At 37.6% G+C, this 19,790-nt stretch overlaps 1 protein-coding gene across 1 annotated transcript in view; it reads right to left on the bottom strand.

Annotated features, from left to right (window-relative positions):
- Nucleotides 1–19,790, bottom strand: part of SLC44A3 (solute carrier family 44 member 3) — a 58,891-nt gene that overhangs the window by 2,740 nt on the left and 36,361 nt on the right. Inside the window, exons 12-16 of the mRNA XM_041421784.1 lie at nucleotides 18,920–19,085; nucleotides 13,122–13,278; nucleotides 10,534–10,611; nucleotides 1,201–1,338; nucleotides 492–728 (exon numbers count right to left, since the gene is read on the bottom strand). Coding sequence (XP_041277718.1) covers nucleotides 492–728; nucleotides 1,201–1,338; nucleotides 10,534–10,611; nucleotides 13,122–13,278; nucleotides 18,920–19,085 — 776 coding nt within the window. The remainder of the gene's footprint in view (nucleotides 1–491; nucleotides 729–1,200; nucleotides 1,339–10,533; nucleotides 10,612–13,121; nucleotides 13,279–18,919; nucleotides 19,086–19,790) is intronic.

Here is a 19,790-nt window from a genome sequence, read left to right as displayed (position 1 = left end):
TATGAAGCAGAGCAACTCAGATTTGCATGAAATATGTTCAGAACTACAGCATCTGTAGGATGTGGAATGGATCCCTGACCTGCTACTTGTTAATTTTTTTCATCAGTGTACAGTGAATCACAAGAAATATAGGCATTAATCTTAGGGCACCCCATGGATCAATTTCTGCAGCTAGCTTGTCCATTTATTTATACATTTTAATTACCAAAAATATATTGAAGATATATCTAATTAGACCTAAATAGTCAGCCATTACTTACAGAATATGATCTAAAAGGCAGCAGGTTGTAGCTAAGATACAGGAGTCAGAGGGAGCCATTTACTTCAGTTTATAAATTAATGTACTTGTATCCCTGAGTTCATCCTGTTCTAAGGTGTTGGAAAGGAAATAGCATGGGTTGTGGGTACAGATTACTAGGTCTTGGGGAAAGAAAAAGTGCTTAAAATCTTAGAATGTCTCAAATATCTTTGCTGTAATCAGTGGGATTTACCAGCAGCTCTTGATCCACAAAGTATGGCTTCTCTCCAGTTCCATCATTTGTTTCCATATCAATAGCAAAGCAAAGGAACATGGCATCTGCTGTCACTTCAAACACAGACAGAAAGCTGTGAGACATCAGGTAGGCAAAAAATCCAACCAGCAACAGAGGAACTACCCAAGCTTGCAAGTCCCGGTGGTAGTTAAATGCCATCAATCCTCCAAAAACAGTGAAGCATACAATAAACACCTGCAAAGGGCAGTGGGAGAGAAGTGCAGCCTCATTAATCATGCAGAAATGTTTCTCATAAAAAATCCAATCCCCCCAAACCCTGAGGCAAATACATTACAGCCAGTATTTTGAGAGCACATCTCATCTGGGAGATAGCTAAGCAATTTCCAGCATCACATACTTGTGACACTTTGTGTTCAATTCCATGTGTAAACACCACAGGGCAGAGGAAACATTTTGCCATGTATTTACCAAATACTTGATGCAACTAGAGCTGCCAGAGTGAGTTCAAGGACACTCCTATCTTACAACAAAATAACTCTGCAAAGTTAAATTCCTCAGATATTCTTCTCTCCCAAGCTTATTTTATAGCATTGACAACACTGAATTTAACAAAGATAAACTTTATTTACTTTAGGTGTATGAAAAGATAATCAAAGCTGATTTTTCACTTCATTTTTACAGAACAAATATTTTTATTTACTCTTACCTTTCCTAAAAATAGGAGAAAATCTCCAAAGCAGCTAATGGAGGCAAGTTTATCAGAATTCCTTGCCAAAATACTGACAGCATCCTTTGCTGATGTACAAAAATCTGTCCCATTTATGGCTGTAGTTGTGTATGCATGCTGAAATGACATAAGATAATAATGCAGTGAGAGAGGAAAGACTCATAATCTAGATTTTACTTCAGCAAAACACAAAGCCTTAAACTCTATTTGGAATTACTGACTTTATGAATATAAAGAGTTATTTTGCATAATATGGCATTTTTATTTTAAATTATTACAATAGTCATGCTTCTAAATTCAAAGAGTTTTTCTACATAATTTCCACTTTTAGCAAATGTTACAATAGTGACTAAATAAACTCCTGAAGCCACATTTATCCAGTTTACTTTAAAACACTGAAGTCCTCTACCTCAAAATTTGTGAATGAATATGATACAATTACCAGAGAACACCTGGAGTCACACAGTCCAAACTTACTGGCTATCTATCTCCAACACTGCTGGCCAACTATGTAAGTGGAAAAATGAAGTTATGTATTTACTGGGTCATTAAAGGTTGATGATTAAAAAGTTTTACACATGGCTCTTTCAAACACTTTAGTGAAATTCAAGTTTATACTCATAGCTATTAAACCAACCTTTCTGTGAAGGATTCTGGACTAGACCAGTCACTGTATCATGTGCCCCCCCTCACTCAGAAAAGCAGATAATTGGGGCACTCCCAGTTTTTCAATGTATTGAGAATTTTACATTCTATCGCTTGGTGGAAACTTGACTGGACAGGTGGGGAGGATAGAATATTTACCTTCATGGATTTGATTATTTTTGCACTTATGCATAAATTAACATGTATGTCCCATTTACAGACATCAAGGTTTTGAAACTATTTCCAAAACATCAGCTAAAAAAAGCAGCACGCATGATACATGAAACATATTCTGGGCTTTACCACCAATTCTTATGAGTAGTTTCCCTTTACTCAAACTATTAGAAGGCAGATTACACCACAAAAAATTTAGTCACCTCTGATATGGTCAGTAAGAGCCGCAGTGTGCAAGGGATTACTGTTCTAAAGGAATTTATAAACCCAAATATGTACATGGTGCTTACATTGCTTTCTGCTTCACCTGGAATGAAAAAATAAACAGCCCATAAGGGATTTGCTGAAAGTGAATTATACTGGCCTACTGAAAAACCTTCATGTTCAAAAATCTGGTTTTTCTTACTTACAATTCAAAATATCAAACAATTTCAGATATCTGAAGCAAAGAAAATTTATTTCTGTAGAGTTCAGTTTTACCTCTGAGCAATTTCTGTAGCATAGCAAAGCTATGACACTGGATGAGAGAAACAAGGGGGAAGGAGAGGAGAGGAGAGGAGAGGAGAGGAGAGGAAATTGGTTAAATGCAATCAAAGAGTTTTCACCTCTTTATTGTGGATATTATTGATATATAGTTCTTTTTCCTCAGATAGTAAAAAAAACCCCATTGACATTCTGTAAATACTGTACTTACATATTAGAAAATACATCCACAGATGGAAAAAGTATAAATAAAGACCATGGATTTATTGCCTATTCTATGAAAACATCAGAGACACCAGTGAACTCTAAAGAAACTCAAAGAGTATCTGCATAAAAATATGTTTAAACAAGCAAGCTCACTTCATTCCTAAATAGGAAAAATGCTTTCTGTGCTAATTTTCATTTATCCTGAGGGTGTTCCCTTCCTGGCAGGATGCCGTCACAGCAGAACATCCCAGGATGTGGCAGCAGGAGAGCTGCCAGTGCCAGTCCTGCTGGCCCAGGACACAGCAGAGATGGCCTCACATCATGCTGCCTGTCTGACTTCCATAGCTGTCACCGTGTATTTCAGACATGGACAGATTCCTCTTTATAACATGCTGTGAGTTCAGTCTCTTTCATCATTCCCATTAAACAGACAGGGAACTGAGACACAAAGTAGAAAAGTGGTTTCTAAGTTTGTTTTTGTCCCTTAAGAACTAAATTCACAGAGCAGATCCTGATCTGGTGAGGTCAGTATAAATGTTGCCAATAAATTAAACAGAGATTCTGTATTCATTATAAATTGCAAAAAATGTGTTTTAAAAATAAAAAAGAATGTTGAAAAAGCATGTGAGCTTGTACAAACATTGTTTCCAAACTTAAAATAAATACCCATTTGCTTGCACTCTTGATGTAGGCACTTTGGTATTCAAAGAATGTGCAATGAAAAGAATTTCTGATATTTATTAACTAGAATGGTTACCTTGGAAAGACTGAAAATGACTCTGGAGGCAGTACACTACCTGAACAGGCATTTGTTGTGTTACAAACCAGCTGATAAAAAATGGCATTTATAGCAGTTACAACTTAAACAAATAATGGAAGTATTACCTAATGTTAATACCCAAGAAATAAAGGCAGCCAGGTAATAATCTAACATTCTAGAATGAATAGGAGAGTGACAGAAATTAATGAACTGCTGAAGGCTACAAAACTAGTCAGACACATGTGAAGCAAGAATATTACCAGCACAGCTGGAAGACTCAGCCAAGTGATCTGTACCTTTTAGCAAAAAACACATTTCTGAGAAAAAATATTTGAAGGGTTTCTTGTTCAGCCTAGAATCTTTTTCCATACACTTGCCTCACAATTTTCAAGTTTCTCATACAGACCCCATGCCCTGATCCCATCCAGCCATATAGAAATCTACATGTTCTCGCTAACAAAGCACATCAAACATTTAAGCTAACCCACATTTCCATGCAACTCAGCATTGCACAAAAATGAGCTCAAGTGATTTTTCTTATTCATCAAGGAACACCTAGCACACACAAGTTAATACCTATATTTGCAAATCATTTTGGACTTTGAACTAAAAAGCTTATATATCCCATTAAGTTTAAAATTGCAGGATATGTACAATAATCCAGAGCCTTTCAAATTAAAGATTGTTGTGAAGGCTAAGATGGTAGACCATGGCCAGTTAAGAACCTGCTAACATGTAGAAACGGGTTACTTAAATATGTGTTTCTACAGAATATATTTTTCCATGTACAAAAGCTTTAGTGGATTTGAAAATGTTTGGGAGAAGAGCAGCAGGAATGATCCAAAAGGCATGGAATGTCTTCTGTCTGGAAAAGACACAACTGAAGGAGGATGCAGCAAGAGGGCTGCCGACTCATGAGAAATGCAGAGGCTGTGTAGGCTTAGATGGCTCACTGTTTCTTCTAGAACAAAGGCCAGGCAGGGGCAGGACAGTATGAAGTAGTAGGAGCCAAATTTGAAAGCAGGCAGTATTCCTCTCACCATAAATCTGCAAACTGTGGACTGCTGGGCAAAGGATGCTTTAGCTGCTAGAAGTTCACACGAGCTCAGCAGAGATGGGGAATTTCAGGAAAAGGAATCTGCTGAGAGTTATTAAACACAGAGCTCAAGAAGTCCCTAGGTTGAAAACAGATTCAGAAACAGCAAAGAGGCAGGGAAATATCCTTTTGTTCTACTTTAGCATTTGCTCACAGTCACTGCTGAAGAAGGGATAGTGAGCTAGAAAGAGATTCAAGTCTGATCCTTCTATACACGTTATAACTCATATTTGTAACTTTGCCTAATGAATTGATCTTTTACAATGGTAGTCTCTGCTCTGGTGACAAGCAAGTAATGGTGGCATTGGTAGCATTGAAAGCACAGGGGATAGTGGATTTGGATCAGCATTTATCCTTCCACCAGCAAGTTGATCTCATATCACCACCTCTCTGAAGAACACAAGCCTCTTCTGGCTTGGGGCCTGGGAACTAGACACTGATTTCTCAGTGTCAGGATGAATAAATAGGGAATGTGAATGTTTACATATTTCCAAATACCACAGTATGCAAAAAAAATCTATTTAAAGAACATATCCTTCTGTGCCTCACAACACAGAATGTCAAAGGTCTTGGAAAAAGTGACCTGGTAGTTTCATGAGAAAGGCGCTGTGGCTCAGATCCAGGCTGTAAGTTCCCCAATTGTTGAGAATAATTGCTACTTTGTGTAACAGCTGAATTCAGTCCTCCATTCCAGGGCTTGCTTTCATAAAATGAGCTTGGGGAAGAGAAAATTGCCATAGCAACAGAATCTTCTTAAAAAGGAAGAAGGAGACATGCTGATCTCTCATCCCAGTTCAGCTTTTTCTGCTCTGCTGGTGTTTTCAAAACGATCTGATCTTATCGCTGCCAGCTCTCTTGGGGGCTGCCCTCTCTTGGGGTCAGCTACCCCCAGTGCAGTGCCGTGCAGCTCAGGCTGGACCTTAAAGTGTCTTAGCCTGCAAGTGTCACTGATGCCAGTGGAAGCCCTTCAGAAAACAAAATCCAGTGGTAGCAAGAGGCAATGTGTGGCTGCTGTGCAGCAGTTAGTGGTCTGGTGAGAGAGTTGTATCATGACTCGGTGGGAAATGAGAGCAAGATGAGCCTTGTGAGTCCCTGCTGAAGAGATGAGGACATACAAGACTGGAAGGGACTTTCAGCCACTCCAGTGCCTATTTCAGATTAGCATATTATGCCAATCTTCTCTTAAGTGGAAAACCCCTTCTTTAATTCACTTAGGACTTCCCCTCTCCCAGGCCTTACATTTGGAGCTGCTCCAGACAGTTGTCCTGCTGGTCCTTAGGAACCTTCCAACTTCCAGACATTTATTCATGAACAATTTAGATCTACTCTATTCTATTTTTCTGCTGATCTTGTCAGGCTTTTACCCCTCCCTGCTGTCTCATAGATGGCTAACGGGCTTGCTCTTACCCTTCATTTGTCACAGGATATTCCAGTCCTCTCCATGAGATAAGCCTGAGCACATAACCAGCAACTTGTACAATGGCATTTATCTCCTTCTTTCCAGTGCAAGTGTTTCATCTCGTAGCTTCCAGGACTCACTCTGTGCTTCCTGCAGCCTTGTTAAAAAAAGGCTATTGTCCTGTGCCTGACAAACACATGGAGAATATTTTTCTTCTCTACTTCTAATCAATAAGGACAAACAAACAGCTAATACAGAAATGGTTATTTTTTGTTCCTAGGCTAATTACTATCTGTTAGAAACTTTCAATAACCTCCTGAATTTTCCCAAGTACTCCAAAAAGCATGACTTTCATTTATTTCCATTTCACCTTATATTTTCAGTCTGGACTTACTGGAGAAAATTTTCAGGTTTCCTTGCTTCCTACTCTCTGTGTCACCTACTCCCTCCATGGCTGTCATCCAGTGGGTAGGACCAACACAGCTTTCTTCTTGAAGGATAGTCAGGTGTCCTCTCCTGCTGCATCACAATTTTACACGTGGGCTCCATTTCCATTACAGGGTTGGATCAAAAGGATCCTGTTTTATGTGCTCATTGCATGATGATTACATCATTACTGGGTTTGCTTTCAGTGCTTCTGCACTTAGTGAGAAAATGTTCTTATTTGGGATTTCTGAAATAAATCAATCTGAAAATTTCCAGAGAGTTGTTCATAAATTTCTTTGCTTAAAAGCACAGAATTATATGTCACTTGCTTAATTGCATTTTCTTTTCTTTTTCTCTCTCTTTTTTCCCCCTTTTGTTTCTTCTTAATGGGATAGGGAAGAATAGAAAGGTATCAAAGTAAGAATTAGTCAACTTTGATCAACTCTATTCCCTATATGGTTCATCCTACAGAATGAGTTAAGACCTAAAGATTTTTGTTTCCTATTATCATATACATGAAATCTGTAGAGGGGAGAATAACTTATTTAAAATATTATTTCACTGCAGAAGAACATTTTATCCTTGTATTTTCAAGAGGATTGAAAAATTAGCTCTATATCTAGAAGCAATATTGCCAGTAACATTAAAATGCATTATTGTTTTTGGGAGGAAAAAGAAGTACTTGATGGGGTGAGGCACAATGTGTTTGGCATGGAGAGAACTGTGCTTTACAATAGCATGCATGAATTTTGGTTTTATCTAGGTGAATTCTCCACAAGGCATTTAACTGAAACCTCCTGATAGGCTTCAATCCAAAGTTTAAGAGACAACCAAATGCTATGGATATACAGCCATTAGACAGACTTGCTTTTGCTTTATTACACCGGACAATTGCTGGCTTTCACTCCCCAGGAAGGGTCTTTGTCCCAGGACATGGGGCTCACACCCTGCTGAATTCATTGACAGCCCAGAAGGCTGCACTGCAGCAACCATACTGATGAACACAGAAACCACACCCTGCTCAGCAACCGCTTCAGAAACCCAGGCACTGTACTTTGGAGGAGTCACTTTGCCAACTGGCTGCAGATGGACCTAAAGCAGACACAGAAAAGCAAAACTATCCAGTTGTATTGTTTTAAAAAAGCCACTGCAACAAGGCTGTAAAGGGAGAACATGTGAGCACTTCGATGTATCTGAAGTTAAGACTGCCATTACAACTTAAGAAAGCAGGAGAGACACAGAGGTCATAATTCCCAAATCACATTAAAAGCCAGTATATTCTTTTTACAGAAGAAAAATTTCAATCTCCTAGATTTTACTTGAGACGATTGGATATGTTTATCTGGAACATACTGAAACCATCAGAGCCAGATGAAAAATCTGTGGTAATTCTGACAAGTGTTGGCAAACAGAACTGTCAAGTAAGGATAGTGACTTTATATTCAGAAAGCACTTTTCAGCCACATAACCCTGAGTGCTTTACAATTGTTGCTAATGGATTATACACACACATGAATCACTTTGCCCATGACTGAAGTGGAACAGCTTAAGGAGTGAACTGTTTTACAGCACGTAGCAACACTACACCACAGTTTAGCACAGGATCTAGTTGCAAATCCAAGAGAAATTTAGGAAGGCTGAATGTAATTGTCCATATTGCAGTCTGCACAGGACACCGGGCTTACATCACCCCTCCTCCAACAAACCCCCCTGCAAATATGACAATTGCCAGCATGTAGCACAGCACTCTGTCATGACGGGAAGATGACAGGGTAACTCCTTGGCTTGTTCCACTTCCAGGGAGCTGAACGAAACGTAACTGAGAATGAGTCACTTCAGGGATGCATGCAACTATTAAAATCAGTATTAAATATCACATGCAGGGTGGTACTACAGCCCAAAAAGTACCCTTAGATAACATACTAGAGCACTTGGTTGATCCTGCATGGGAAGAAAGAAGGTTGCATTCTTTCACCGGGACCACTTTCTCCAGCACCTGTTTCTCATCTGCCAAGTTCTCAGAGGGAAAACAAAGTACTGTTTAATCCCGATTAAACTTGTGAATAAAGGAACAGAAAGAATTTAAATTACCTAAGCAGTTTAACAACAGGTTGAAGAAAATAGTACAGAAGTGATTGGATCTTCTATTTTTATTTTTTTTTAGAGCTTCAGATAATGATATGCTTTTCATTAAAGTGAAAATAATACTAGAATAAAAAGCAAAAGAATAGTAAATAGTAAGGAATGCTAATGTACACAATGATCTTTGGACCAACTTTTACAACAGCTGTTCCACATTTTAGGTTACAAAAAAAATTCAAAATTTGAACTTAAAGAATACTTTAAGAAAATGTTAGAAACACAGGTACAATTTTTTAACCCCTTCCTCCCAAGTCCTACTCTCAGGTCTGTGTTCAGCATTTGTGGGAGATTTCTGTGTTGTCCCCAGCAGCTTCCACCAGTCTCAGTAGGAGCTCTCAAGAGATCACTAATTCTGTTAATCAAGAAATATGTCAAAGCTGCTTAAAACCGCAGAAATTTTTTCCTTCTTTTTTTTTCTTTTCTCTTCTACATACGGCCACAGATTTTACAGAATCAAAGACTAAGACTTTCAATCATAATAAAAAAATGAATAAATAGCTTTGAACAGATTAATTTTAGGGGAAAAAATGAAATAAATAATTAGATCCACAAATTACTTAACGAGATGCAATAACTCAAGACCAATGTTTAAATTTCATACAGATAGAAGTTCTATTAAAATCTTGTGGTCTTTTCTTGCTTTTTTTCTTCTCTAATTATTGCCCAAATTGCCCTGGATTTGAAACATGTGGACAACCATCACCTTTGCTAAAAATATATTCAAAAAGCAAAACAAAAGTGAACACTTTATTATGATAATTAGATTAAAAACCACAACTCACATGAAAACAGAAATCTGCCAACAATAGAATAGGAAACAGGAAATCTTTAAAGGGGAAAAGAGCTACAATACAGCCTTCTGAAACAAAAGGAAGAACGTTACAGTAATTAGTTCTTTTAACAAACACATAGCAGAAAACAGCTGGAGAAAGTAAACACTAGGATGCTGGATATCTCTTTGAAAGGCAGGAAGCCAAGCCAAGGGGAAAGGGTGACTACAAATGGAAAGCCTGGAGGCAAAATGAACTCTGATATTCCTCACCAAGTCACTGACTATAAGAAATGTAAGCCTGGAAAATTCAGAAATTTCACTGCACAAGTATTTAATCTATGGTGAACTAAATAGAAAACTTTCTCTTAATAACTGTCCAAGTCTAAACCTAATTTATGCACCTACTTAAGAGGATAAGTCAGACCCTTTATCAGAATTGTCTTGTTTACTTCACTACTATCCTCAGCAATGAGAACAAAGAACTCAGCATTCAGAGGGTGGAATCAGCTGAACATATTATTCCCTTTCACATTAGGAGTATCACAGTTTCCAGAGATAAAAACAAGGCAATGACAAAGACAAAAACAAACCATTCACAATTATATATGTAAATCTGGAATGCATTTGGGGAAAAGAATTGTGAAGGTAAAAAGAGGTGTCAAGTATCTGTAAAACTGCTGTATGTCAGAAATCATCCATTTCCAATTAAAACATCTTGTAAACAAAAGACTACTATCATCTTAGTTTGTATTTCCAGATCTACTGATACTGGCAATCACTAGGAATTTAAGTTTCTTTATTCAGGACTTTCAGGTGGAAAACACTGTAACTAGTTAATGTCAAATCTCCAGGTATATTTCCTAATTCTTCCTTGCTTCCTCCTACCTGGACTCTCTGTTTCAGAAGTCTGTCTGGCACAACTCAACAAATTAAGTCTTCTTACCAACAGAAATAGCAAATGGCCCTCTGAAAGGGCTGACTATCTCAAGCTGTATTAGTAAATTTTCTAAAATCTAGCACCTTGCATATTTGTCAATTCCCTGTTTCTTCGCACCAAGAACTTGGAGGCTTTTTTGTTTGTTTAATTTAGGTGGCCAGCGGGAAACTTTGGCCTGCATGCCATGCTAAGCCATTTTTAGCCATGCTAAGGGTCATGCACCAACCATGGTATCCAGACTAGGCTGAGGGACAGAGATGATGGAGCATACCTGGTTCAAGTATCTTAAGCAACTCTTCTGGATGCAAACCCAGCAGAAACAGCAGTTGAACTGATGCTTTGCATTCCTCTGCAATAAAATGAAAAGATTGGTTATTGGACACATAATTAACCTCAAACAAAACCACTGTTCTAAAAAAACTTGCTTTACAGGTGACTGACTCTTTAATAAAATTTTCACTTAGGCAGCAGATATTTATATTAGGATTTTAGGAATAGTTTTTAATTCAGACTGTTCAATATTAATGACTGCAGAGCTGTGATTTTTTTTTCTTCCTGTGGATGGAAGATTCTTCTCTGGGACAAGAAAATATGTGCTGCAAGCAGCTTTGTGAGCTAACAGCTGCCTGGGAAAAAAACAGGCAGGCAAGTTAGTAATCCTTAAAGCACTTCACAGTGATCAGGGAGTACAGAGACAGATTTTTAACCTGATTATCAAAACTTTTCACAGTTCTGAAATGACTGGTATCCTACTGAACAAAAATAAAAGAATGGGTAGAAGGGCTTATATGAACATACATTTGTTTTGACTCAGAGCATTACATTCATTTTTCAGGTCAGGAAGAGAAATCTTGTATTAGAACAGGCTATTCATAGACCACTGAGCTGTATTAATTTCATAGCAAAAACTGAGCAGTAAAGCTTAAGGTTTGTTCCATGCTCCTCCATCACATCATGAGCTCAAAGCAGCTCATCATGGAGATGATGGAAGATAAGAGCAAGACATCTTGGTATCCAGAGGAGCCTTCCAAAATTAAGTGCCTGTTTTTCTAAACAAAAGGAAATCCAGTTCAGAGATACTTGGTCTTTTTAATCTTATTTTTTCAGAGGTCAGAATATTTTTATCTTGTTTTGGAAAGCAGAGATCATCCAGTCACTATAGAAAATTCAAGCCCCAACAGCTACTACTGTTCAAGCAGAAATCACAAACCTCCCAAATTTTTCCAAAAAAGGTTCATGAAAATATTCCAGGAATAAAATAACTCCTTCAAAACAGTGACTGTATTTGCAAACTCCTGACAGAGAATAATTTACTCTTGCTATGTATTGCTGGAGAGATGCTTTTACTAAAGCTATGTTATCTCAGTAAGGATTGTTTGTTAAAAGCCTAGAGCAAGGGATCTCACCTATAATCTCCTCTCTGATTTTGCTTGAAGACTGCTGTGTAGAAAAATCTGTACATTTACCTGCAAGCTCACAGGCCCCTGACTTCTTCTCTGTTCATAGAGAACAGCAACATTTTTGCAAGGGTGAGGAAGTCTGTGTGAGATCTACAAGAATGCAGGGTCACTTCTCCATCCTTTAGTCCAACGACTCTGGCCCTCAGTGAAAGGGCCATAGCTGTCCTTTCTGCCATGCCAAGGAGCAAGGTCACTCGTGGGGTGATCCTTCCCAGGACTGAGCACATGAGCTGCCCAGAGCACTTTCTAGTCTCCTTAGCAGCAGCTACAGCTGTGGGTCATGTCACTGAGGGCTTGGGAGCTGGACCAAAAGGAGCCTGCAGCCCAGTGCTGCAGACACAAATAATCTTTCTTTGCTGTTTAAATCTACAGTATTTCAGATTACAAGACCATGTAACAAGCAAGCCCACTTATCCTGCTTTCTCTAAAGGCAGAAAATATTCTGAGTCATCCCACCTACTGTCTTTGTACAATGTTCTTAGTTAACACAACTCACCAAGTTTTATAACCAAAACTTTCATATGAAAGCAACATAAATCCAGCCCACACCTTTCAAGTGTTTTATTACAAGGAGTTTTTATTTAAGCATTCATAACCTATAGCCAATAAATGCCTCATAGTAAATACATTGTCAGTGTAAATGTAAACACCCTGACATAACTATACATCACACACTTCAAGGCCAATGTAAACCCTAAAGGAAAAGACCTACATTTAAAACCTTTTCTTAAATCTTCTCCTAAAATCAGAACTGTGCATTCCTGACAGTCCTCCCTCCTTGCAAAAGTGTCAGAATTATCTACAGTGGTGTGCTTCCAGCAGAAGATAATAGATGTGGAGATGCATGAAAGGAAAAAAGAAGGCAAAAAAATATTCAAAACAGCCCAGATCTACGCTTTATATGTCTTAAAAGATGTGTCTTGGATACTACAACTCCCAGGAACAGTTCTTATTCCATATATTCTTTCTATAGAAGCATATTACAAGGCAGATGAAGTATTTTCTATAACAGATTTTAAATCCAACAATAGTATTCTTACTCCTGCTTCTTAAAAAAAGAATGCAAAAAAATTTTAGTAGAGCAGTCTGCCAATTTTTTTCTTTATCCTTCAGAAAAACATTTGTATAAAAACACTAAATAAAGGTGAGTTTCATATTGGTATTTTCTGCTTTTAAAATTATCAGACATGAGAATAAAAAGGAAGCATTGATATTTGAGTTGGGAGAAAAAGCTTTCCTAATGAAGAAAACATGATAAAATATAAAATCCATCTATTAATAATAGACAGTAATAGCAATACCATCTATTTTTAAGCAAGAAATATATTCTTCACTTCTTTGCCCCATGATCTTATCTTTAAACTACTGTTTTTATAGTGTTACAGAAGTATTTACCTACCTTTTGGTTTAGGATATTGTAAAGGCACAAGAGAACAATCCTTGGTATTCTCAGTATTGTGATTAGAAATGAGCCTTTCACAGCAGTTCCTAGGTGGTAGCAGAAAAGAACTGATATGGAAGACAGGACTGGGTGAGGTGGTGGGTTATTTTTATTTCTAGAAAAAGAAACAAACAATTTTTAAAATTGTTTAGCAAGTTATTTAAGAAGATAAGCATTGTGTCTTTTCAGTATTTGGAAATTTTAAGAATTAAGCTGTTACCTCCTTTCCTAATTGAACTACTCCAGTTTTTCTACTGACTTCATCTAGATGTTCACCTTAGTCCAAAGAAAAGCAGCCAAATTTATAACTTCTGTGTTAGTTTAATTCTTAAGAAATTACTCTTTTCTGGAATGGAAAAATATCTAGGAAAAAAAACTACAATGGAAAATAGGAGAAATAAGTGAACAATATCTGAGAATACTCCTTGAACACCTCTTTCCAGTTTCTGTCACTTCTCTTATTCTCTGCAATCTTTTATTTAACTCTTGGTTCTGCAAGATTTTAGTCTGAGGGAATGAACCCACTATTTCTTCTTTAGTGGTAAAATTAAAACTAGAAAATAAAATCACAAGTTTTCACATATAAAATTGAGAGCTACCATCTACTTTTATAATTGCAATATGGTCAAATTTGGTTATAAATTTTTAAAAAAATATTAATGCTTTTTTTCCTTCCCACAGAACAGGCTTTCTTTTAAAATTGAATACAGCAAAAAAAGCAATATGGTAGTATATGTTTAGGAATATAATCTGAACTAAAAAAACTTGTAGTTCTAGTGCAAACTAACCTGTATTGTTTTGGAAAAATAATGTCTGCCAAAATCGAAAGCAAAGACAAAAAAATGGCCTAAATGCAAGTTTTATTACTTTGCTTCCTTTATAAAGGTCAGTTTAATGTCAGTCATTTACAGACAGTAATATGACACAGTTCTCAAGAATTTATATAAACCTCAGGAAATCAACTTAAAGAGATTCCCTCACCCCTCGTCAAATGCTGAAAAAAAATCAACTAGATTAACACGTTAAGTACATTTTATAATGTTTCATAGGACAAAAATCCCCCATATGGATCAATAGTCATAATTACACCTTCCATAAAGTAACTCAAGCAACCAGCCCAACCCTGAAATATTTAGTTAGGCAACAGAACCAGCAGCAGTTTGACTAAGTAGCTACATAAAGATCAGATATAATATCACAAATAAGAAGCCCTGTTTTCAGAATTGGTTTCTTCAAAACTTCTGTTATCTTGAAAAATCAGTAGTTTGCACAAGAAATTAAAACATAAAAATACACCAATAAGAGAATGACTGGTTTGGGCCAAGAAGCTCTAAAAATATAATTTTATTAAATCCTCCCTTCAGCAAGAATTTAAATCATACACACTATATTCAGGAGTGGAATTATAGTTCTGCAAGAATCCTGAAGGTATCACTGCAGTTCATTCAAAACACAAAAAACTTTGCAGTGGAGAAGTTGTATTTAAATATGTGAATATACCACATTATTTGAAATAGGAAATTCCAGCAAAGCATTTGCTACATTTATTATTTTTGTCTTAAAACCAGGGGAACAGCTTGGGGGATAGTGGAATTTTATACTGAATAAGGCAGTTTGGGTTTTTTTTTAGTCATCAGGTTTCTGTGTTACAAACACATGCATTGTATGTGGATGAATTATTCTATTCATATTGAGCCACTGTTTTTTTCTCCCTGAAACACTTCCTTACATATGACAGTGTCAGTTTGATCTCAGAACACAAATTATTAAGTTTCTACAAGTTAAAGGTTAACTAGTGATAAGAAACACAGAAAGAGGAAAATTTATTCCTGTGTTAATAACACACTTGTTACTGAAGAGAAAAATGAAGAAGGGTTTTGATATTTTTAACACAATTAAATAATGAGCAGGAATGTAAAAAAAAAAAAAAATTAAAATGTAAAGCTTTGTTTAGATAAATTTTTACATATTTGGATGCTTTTCTACAGCTCCTTTTCCTAGCAAAGAAATTAGCACAAGAACATGGTCTGACAAGGATTTTGCTTTGCCTCCAAACAGATTAGAAAAAGATCAGATTTTCCTTGTAATTCTGGTTCAGAGTAGGAAACAGGAAAGAGGCTAAACACAGCAACAGGTGATGGTTATGTCTGTAAACAAGCTCAAGACTGGCTCTAACCTACTCCCATTGCTCCCAAGGCTGAAGTTTCACCCACCTTTTTGCATTATGTGGCTGCAATCCCGAAGTGGCTTTAGCACAAGCATGCCATCATTATGCAGTGCATTCTGTGCATGTGAACTCCACTGCATGTGCACAAGGTATCAGGGAAATCTGGGAATCTGCCTGATTGGTTATGAGACTGAATGGAGCCATAGCTTGCTTTTCCTCTTCGGTATTTCTGTTTTATGTTTTCATGAGATTGATTTACATACAACACTACTATTCCAAACTCCTGTGGACCTGCACTCAATACCACATTATCTTTTAATAATTTTATTTCTTCACTACTGTTGATTGCCTTCATTTACTTGTGAGCTCTGTATCTGACACTCAGTATCTTTTTTTTTAACACCAAGTTCCTTGAATCAAATGATCACACATGCATCTTCAATTTCATTTGAAAAACATTTTTGTGACAAGAAAAAAATGTCATCCTGACACACCCAAAATACAGATATTTGAATGGGAGATAAGTGTATTTTTTTCCTTTCTTTAAAATTCTCTTCTCTTAAGAGCTGTCCTTACAGTTTTCTTCACTTATGTCTCACCAATTCCAAAGACTGTCTAAAACTAACTTTAGTATAAAATACTTCAGAAATGTTAAGGAATGATTCTTCTATTCCTCAAGTAAATATGAATCTTAATTTTTAAACAAACACAATAAATTACAAGATTTGTAATAAAACAGACATTATGAGACTAACAGAGACTACACAGACTGTACTGCACTTTTACCTTATCTCAAAGCCACATGGAACAGGTCTGGCTACATACATGCTGGTGGCTCTTTTAGGTCAATTACGTAAGTAGGGCAAAGGATATCCATAAATATTGCAGATACATTTGAAGGGGAAGCCTTTACAAGTTGGTTCTAGTTCATCTCTCAATGACTTTAGTGCAACATCCATAAACCTTCATTTTTGACTTACTGGGAGTGATATGTATTTAACTTCTCTCGGAAAGCCCTTTCCACAAGTTGTAAAATGCAATTGTTAAGCAAGAAAATCTACTTATTTTTATTAAATTAATGAAATCTTTTGTGTATTCATATTTAATTTAAAATAAAAGGAGGCAAAATCCATTTTCAGTCGTGGTATTACAGGCCAAATATATGTATCCTGTAAAGCTAATCCAGGTAGAACAACCCCCTGCCAACCCCACGTGCAACTCAGCCATGGTTGTTGGCCATGCAGGGCATTGCTGAGTGTGCTGTGGAAGGAGATTTCCGCATGGGGAGGCCGTGCCATTTCCTCGGAGCGCTCACAGGACAAGAAGAAAGCCTGTCTGTAAGATCCCATAAACAAACTCTTGTGACATGCCTTTATGATGCAGCCCCAGGGAATACATTAAAAACACACAGCAGACGAGCTCAGAGTTGCTGGAACAGCTCAAGATAACCCTTGCCCTTGCTGTGTGGCTGCTGCTGCAGCTAACCACCCTCTCCCCAGTCCTGCACTGCTCTGCATCTCTGTGGATCTGTGCTGACAGCCTGAAGGCCAGGACAAGGGATTACCACCACAGAATAGTTGCATTTCCCCTTGCAAACACAACCCTCTCAACACAGTACAGGTCACCTGGCAAGCAAGAGGAGAGCTTAATGGTATTGTACAAAATGATACCAATACAATTGGGAGCAGGAACCTTCTGTACTTGGCAGCCAGTTCCTGCAGCAGTAAAAAATAGCTGGAAAGCGGAAGCCCCTAGCAGAGCAGTAAATGTCATCACAGCAGTTTCTACAGGTGCTTCCCTGCTCTGCATGAACAAGATATGGACAGTGCCTTTGCCTTGGGGATTTAAGTGGTGTATTGCACCAAAATGCACTGTAGCACACAGTCCCAGGAACCCAGCAGAACTACTTTACTTTTCAGGAACTCAGCAGAACTACTTTACTTTCCTGTGCTTTCTCAAGCCAGTTTAAATGAACTTTTAGTGCCTCAGCATTCATTCAGCTGCTAAAACTGAGGTACATCAATGTGCTTACAAGAGAAGAGCAGCTCACTACCCACAGCAGCACAGCCATGGGAGTTCCAGAGCTTCAGCGGAAAAAAAGTGATGACATCAGAAATGAGAGTTCCTCCCTTTCCAGGTCCTGTTACAGCATGTAAAATAGAAGGGTGAGACTATGTCACTCTTTCAAAAATATTTCAACCCTTAGAAAAGCAACATTTTAGGTTTTATTTGCTCTTACCTAAGCACCAGTTCAGTGGTACAGCTGTTGTGTTGTTAACCCTCACAGGGACAGGCTCCTGATACATATGTTAAGCCTCGTCCTGCCTTGGCTTTTTGGATGGGATGATAAAAGATTGCTTAAACCAGGGGTGGAAACTTGCTGTTCCTAGATCTCCCAGCCTTGCTCCTTTGGCTGGAACAGCACAACTCCATCAGGTGCTGCAGGAAAACCCTACAGAGGCAGTCCTGCAAGCAGAGCCTGCACTGTCTCTGCTGGCCAAGGGGAATACACCATTTGGAGATCTTCCAGCAGCAGCCTCTTGATCAGTGACTGAAACACCCAAGGATACATTCTGGAGACCATTCACAGAACCCTGCTTCCTAATTTTCAGAGAAGGCCAAAGGCATCCTTCCCAGCTGTCCCAGCCATATGGCCCTAGGCAGCAGAACCCCCACTCCAAGGGCCTCAGGCTCTCTCGGGCCAGGCTCACCACCTCAATCTCACATCACCTTCCTCAAGGGTTAATTTTTCAGCAAATTGAGGTATCATTATATTCCTCTAATACAAACTGAAGAAATGTCTTAAAATGCCAGAGTTTTGCACAGATAGAAAATCTCATCACTGGCCATAGAAGAACAGCACTGAGGATGAGAGAGCTCATAAAATACTCAGGAGAAAAAAATTTATCAGGAAAATGCTCTCTTCATTGTCAAAAACTCAACCACATAATGTGAGATTTAAATCTTCTCTTGCAATGAGTGCATAAACTCAATTTTATTTCATTTTACTTTTCCTTGTTTCCTCCACATTTACATTCCAGGGTATATAATAGACAAGAAAGTTTGTTCACACATGTCTAAACACTTTACAGTGTTAAAGCATTTATAGTTAAATGAAAATATCTGCACAGAATGAAAAAAAAAAAATATTAGACCAACAGTTATTCAGGCAGAACAAATGGAAACCCAGAGCATGGATGAACACTTACAAAGAGGTAAAACTGCCTGTGAATACATTAAATTACCAAGGAACAATATATTGCTTCTCATTTGGAGCTAACACAGCCTCCTGGAAAAGGGTGCAATGCAGCCTGTGCCTTCCAAATGGTAATTTCCCCAGAGCCAACAGAGTTCCAACATCAAGCCCAGTTTGGCCCAGCATCTCCAGCAGCAGGGGTGAGTCACATTAATATCATGCAAATTGTAAAATCTTACTCAAGATCTTGCAGTAAGCAACATTATTTTATAGTAAATTGGATTCCTGATATTGACATAAATTGCAGTCTAATTGGGACTATTTTTCCTAGAAAAAAGATTGAAAGTAAATGCTGGAAAATCCCCAAACTATCAGGGGCAATTCTGCACTCACCTGTTGAAATAACAAGTAACCACTGCCCCAGCAATCACCATTTGCTGACAGGCAAGAATGAATTCACTAGTCCAGATAAGGCCAACGAAATGATACCATGCCATGTAGCAAATTCCAGACAGAGCTGTGTATTCTACTTGTCCTCCCAAAGTGGACTGTGCAGTACCTGAAGTTGGGATTACACCACTGTGTTATTATAACATACCAGACAAGGAGGGAAAGGAGAAAGGGGGACAGGGACAAAGAAGGACATGGAAGTGGTTCTGTGCATGTTCTCTTAACTTCTCTTCAGTAAGATAAAAAAAAAAAAAAAAAAAAAAAAATTCTACGCTATTTAATTCCATCCATTCTAACAAAGTTAGAGAAACAACATTTTGTAATTCAACTTGGATTTTGAAAAATAAAATCTCATGAAAACAAAAGATTTTTAAATTGGGATTGAGACACAGCTACCAATAAAGGAAAAAGGAAAGCTACATATTAGAAAAGATATCTGAGAAGACATTACTTTAGACTTGAGTAATCAAATAGTTCAGAAGTAAATGAAATCATGATTTTCATTATTCAGATTTGAAATAAATGCATAGTTGTGAAATGCTTTAGGATTTTTTTGTAAGAAGCAGAAGAGAAAGACTACAGAGAAATACTAAGGATACATAACATACAGTTGCAGCAAAACAAAACAAGTATTTTAATTGCTATTACTAATGAGAACCATGGCCATTAGTCGTCTGTTCTCTATACTTTGCAATCTTTGTGCAAAATACAGGCAGATACAGGCAATCTTTGTGCAAAATGTAGGCTCTTTGGGGAGGAAAAAAGCAGACATCTGTATGGTAGTACGTGCTCCAGTGTTACTACTGTATCTAGG

This window comes from Onychostruthus taczanowskii, unplaced genomic scaffold, assembly GCF_017590055.1.
Source record: "Onychostruthus taczanowskii isolate IOZ18803 unplaced genomic scaffold, ASM1759005v1 scaffold7, whole genome shotgun sequence".
In the NCBI taxonomy this organism is placed as follows: domain Eukaryota; kingdom Metazoa; phylum Chordata; class Aves; order Passeriformes; family Passeridae; genus Onychostruthus; species Onychostruthus taczanowskii.
This window is presented reverse-complemented; position numbering and strand designations above follow the sequence as displayed.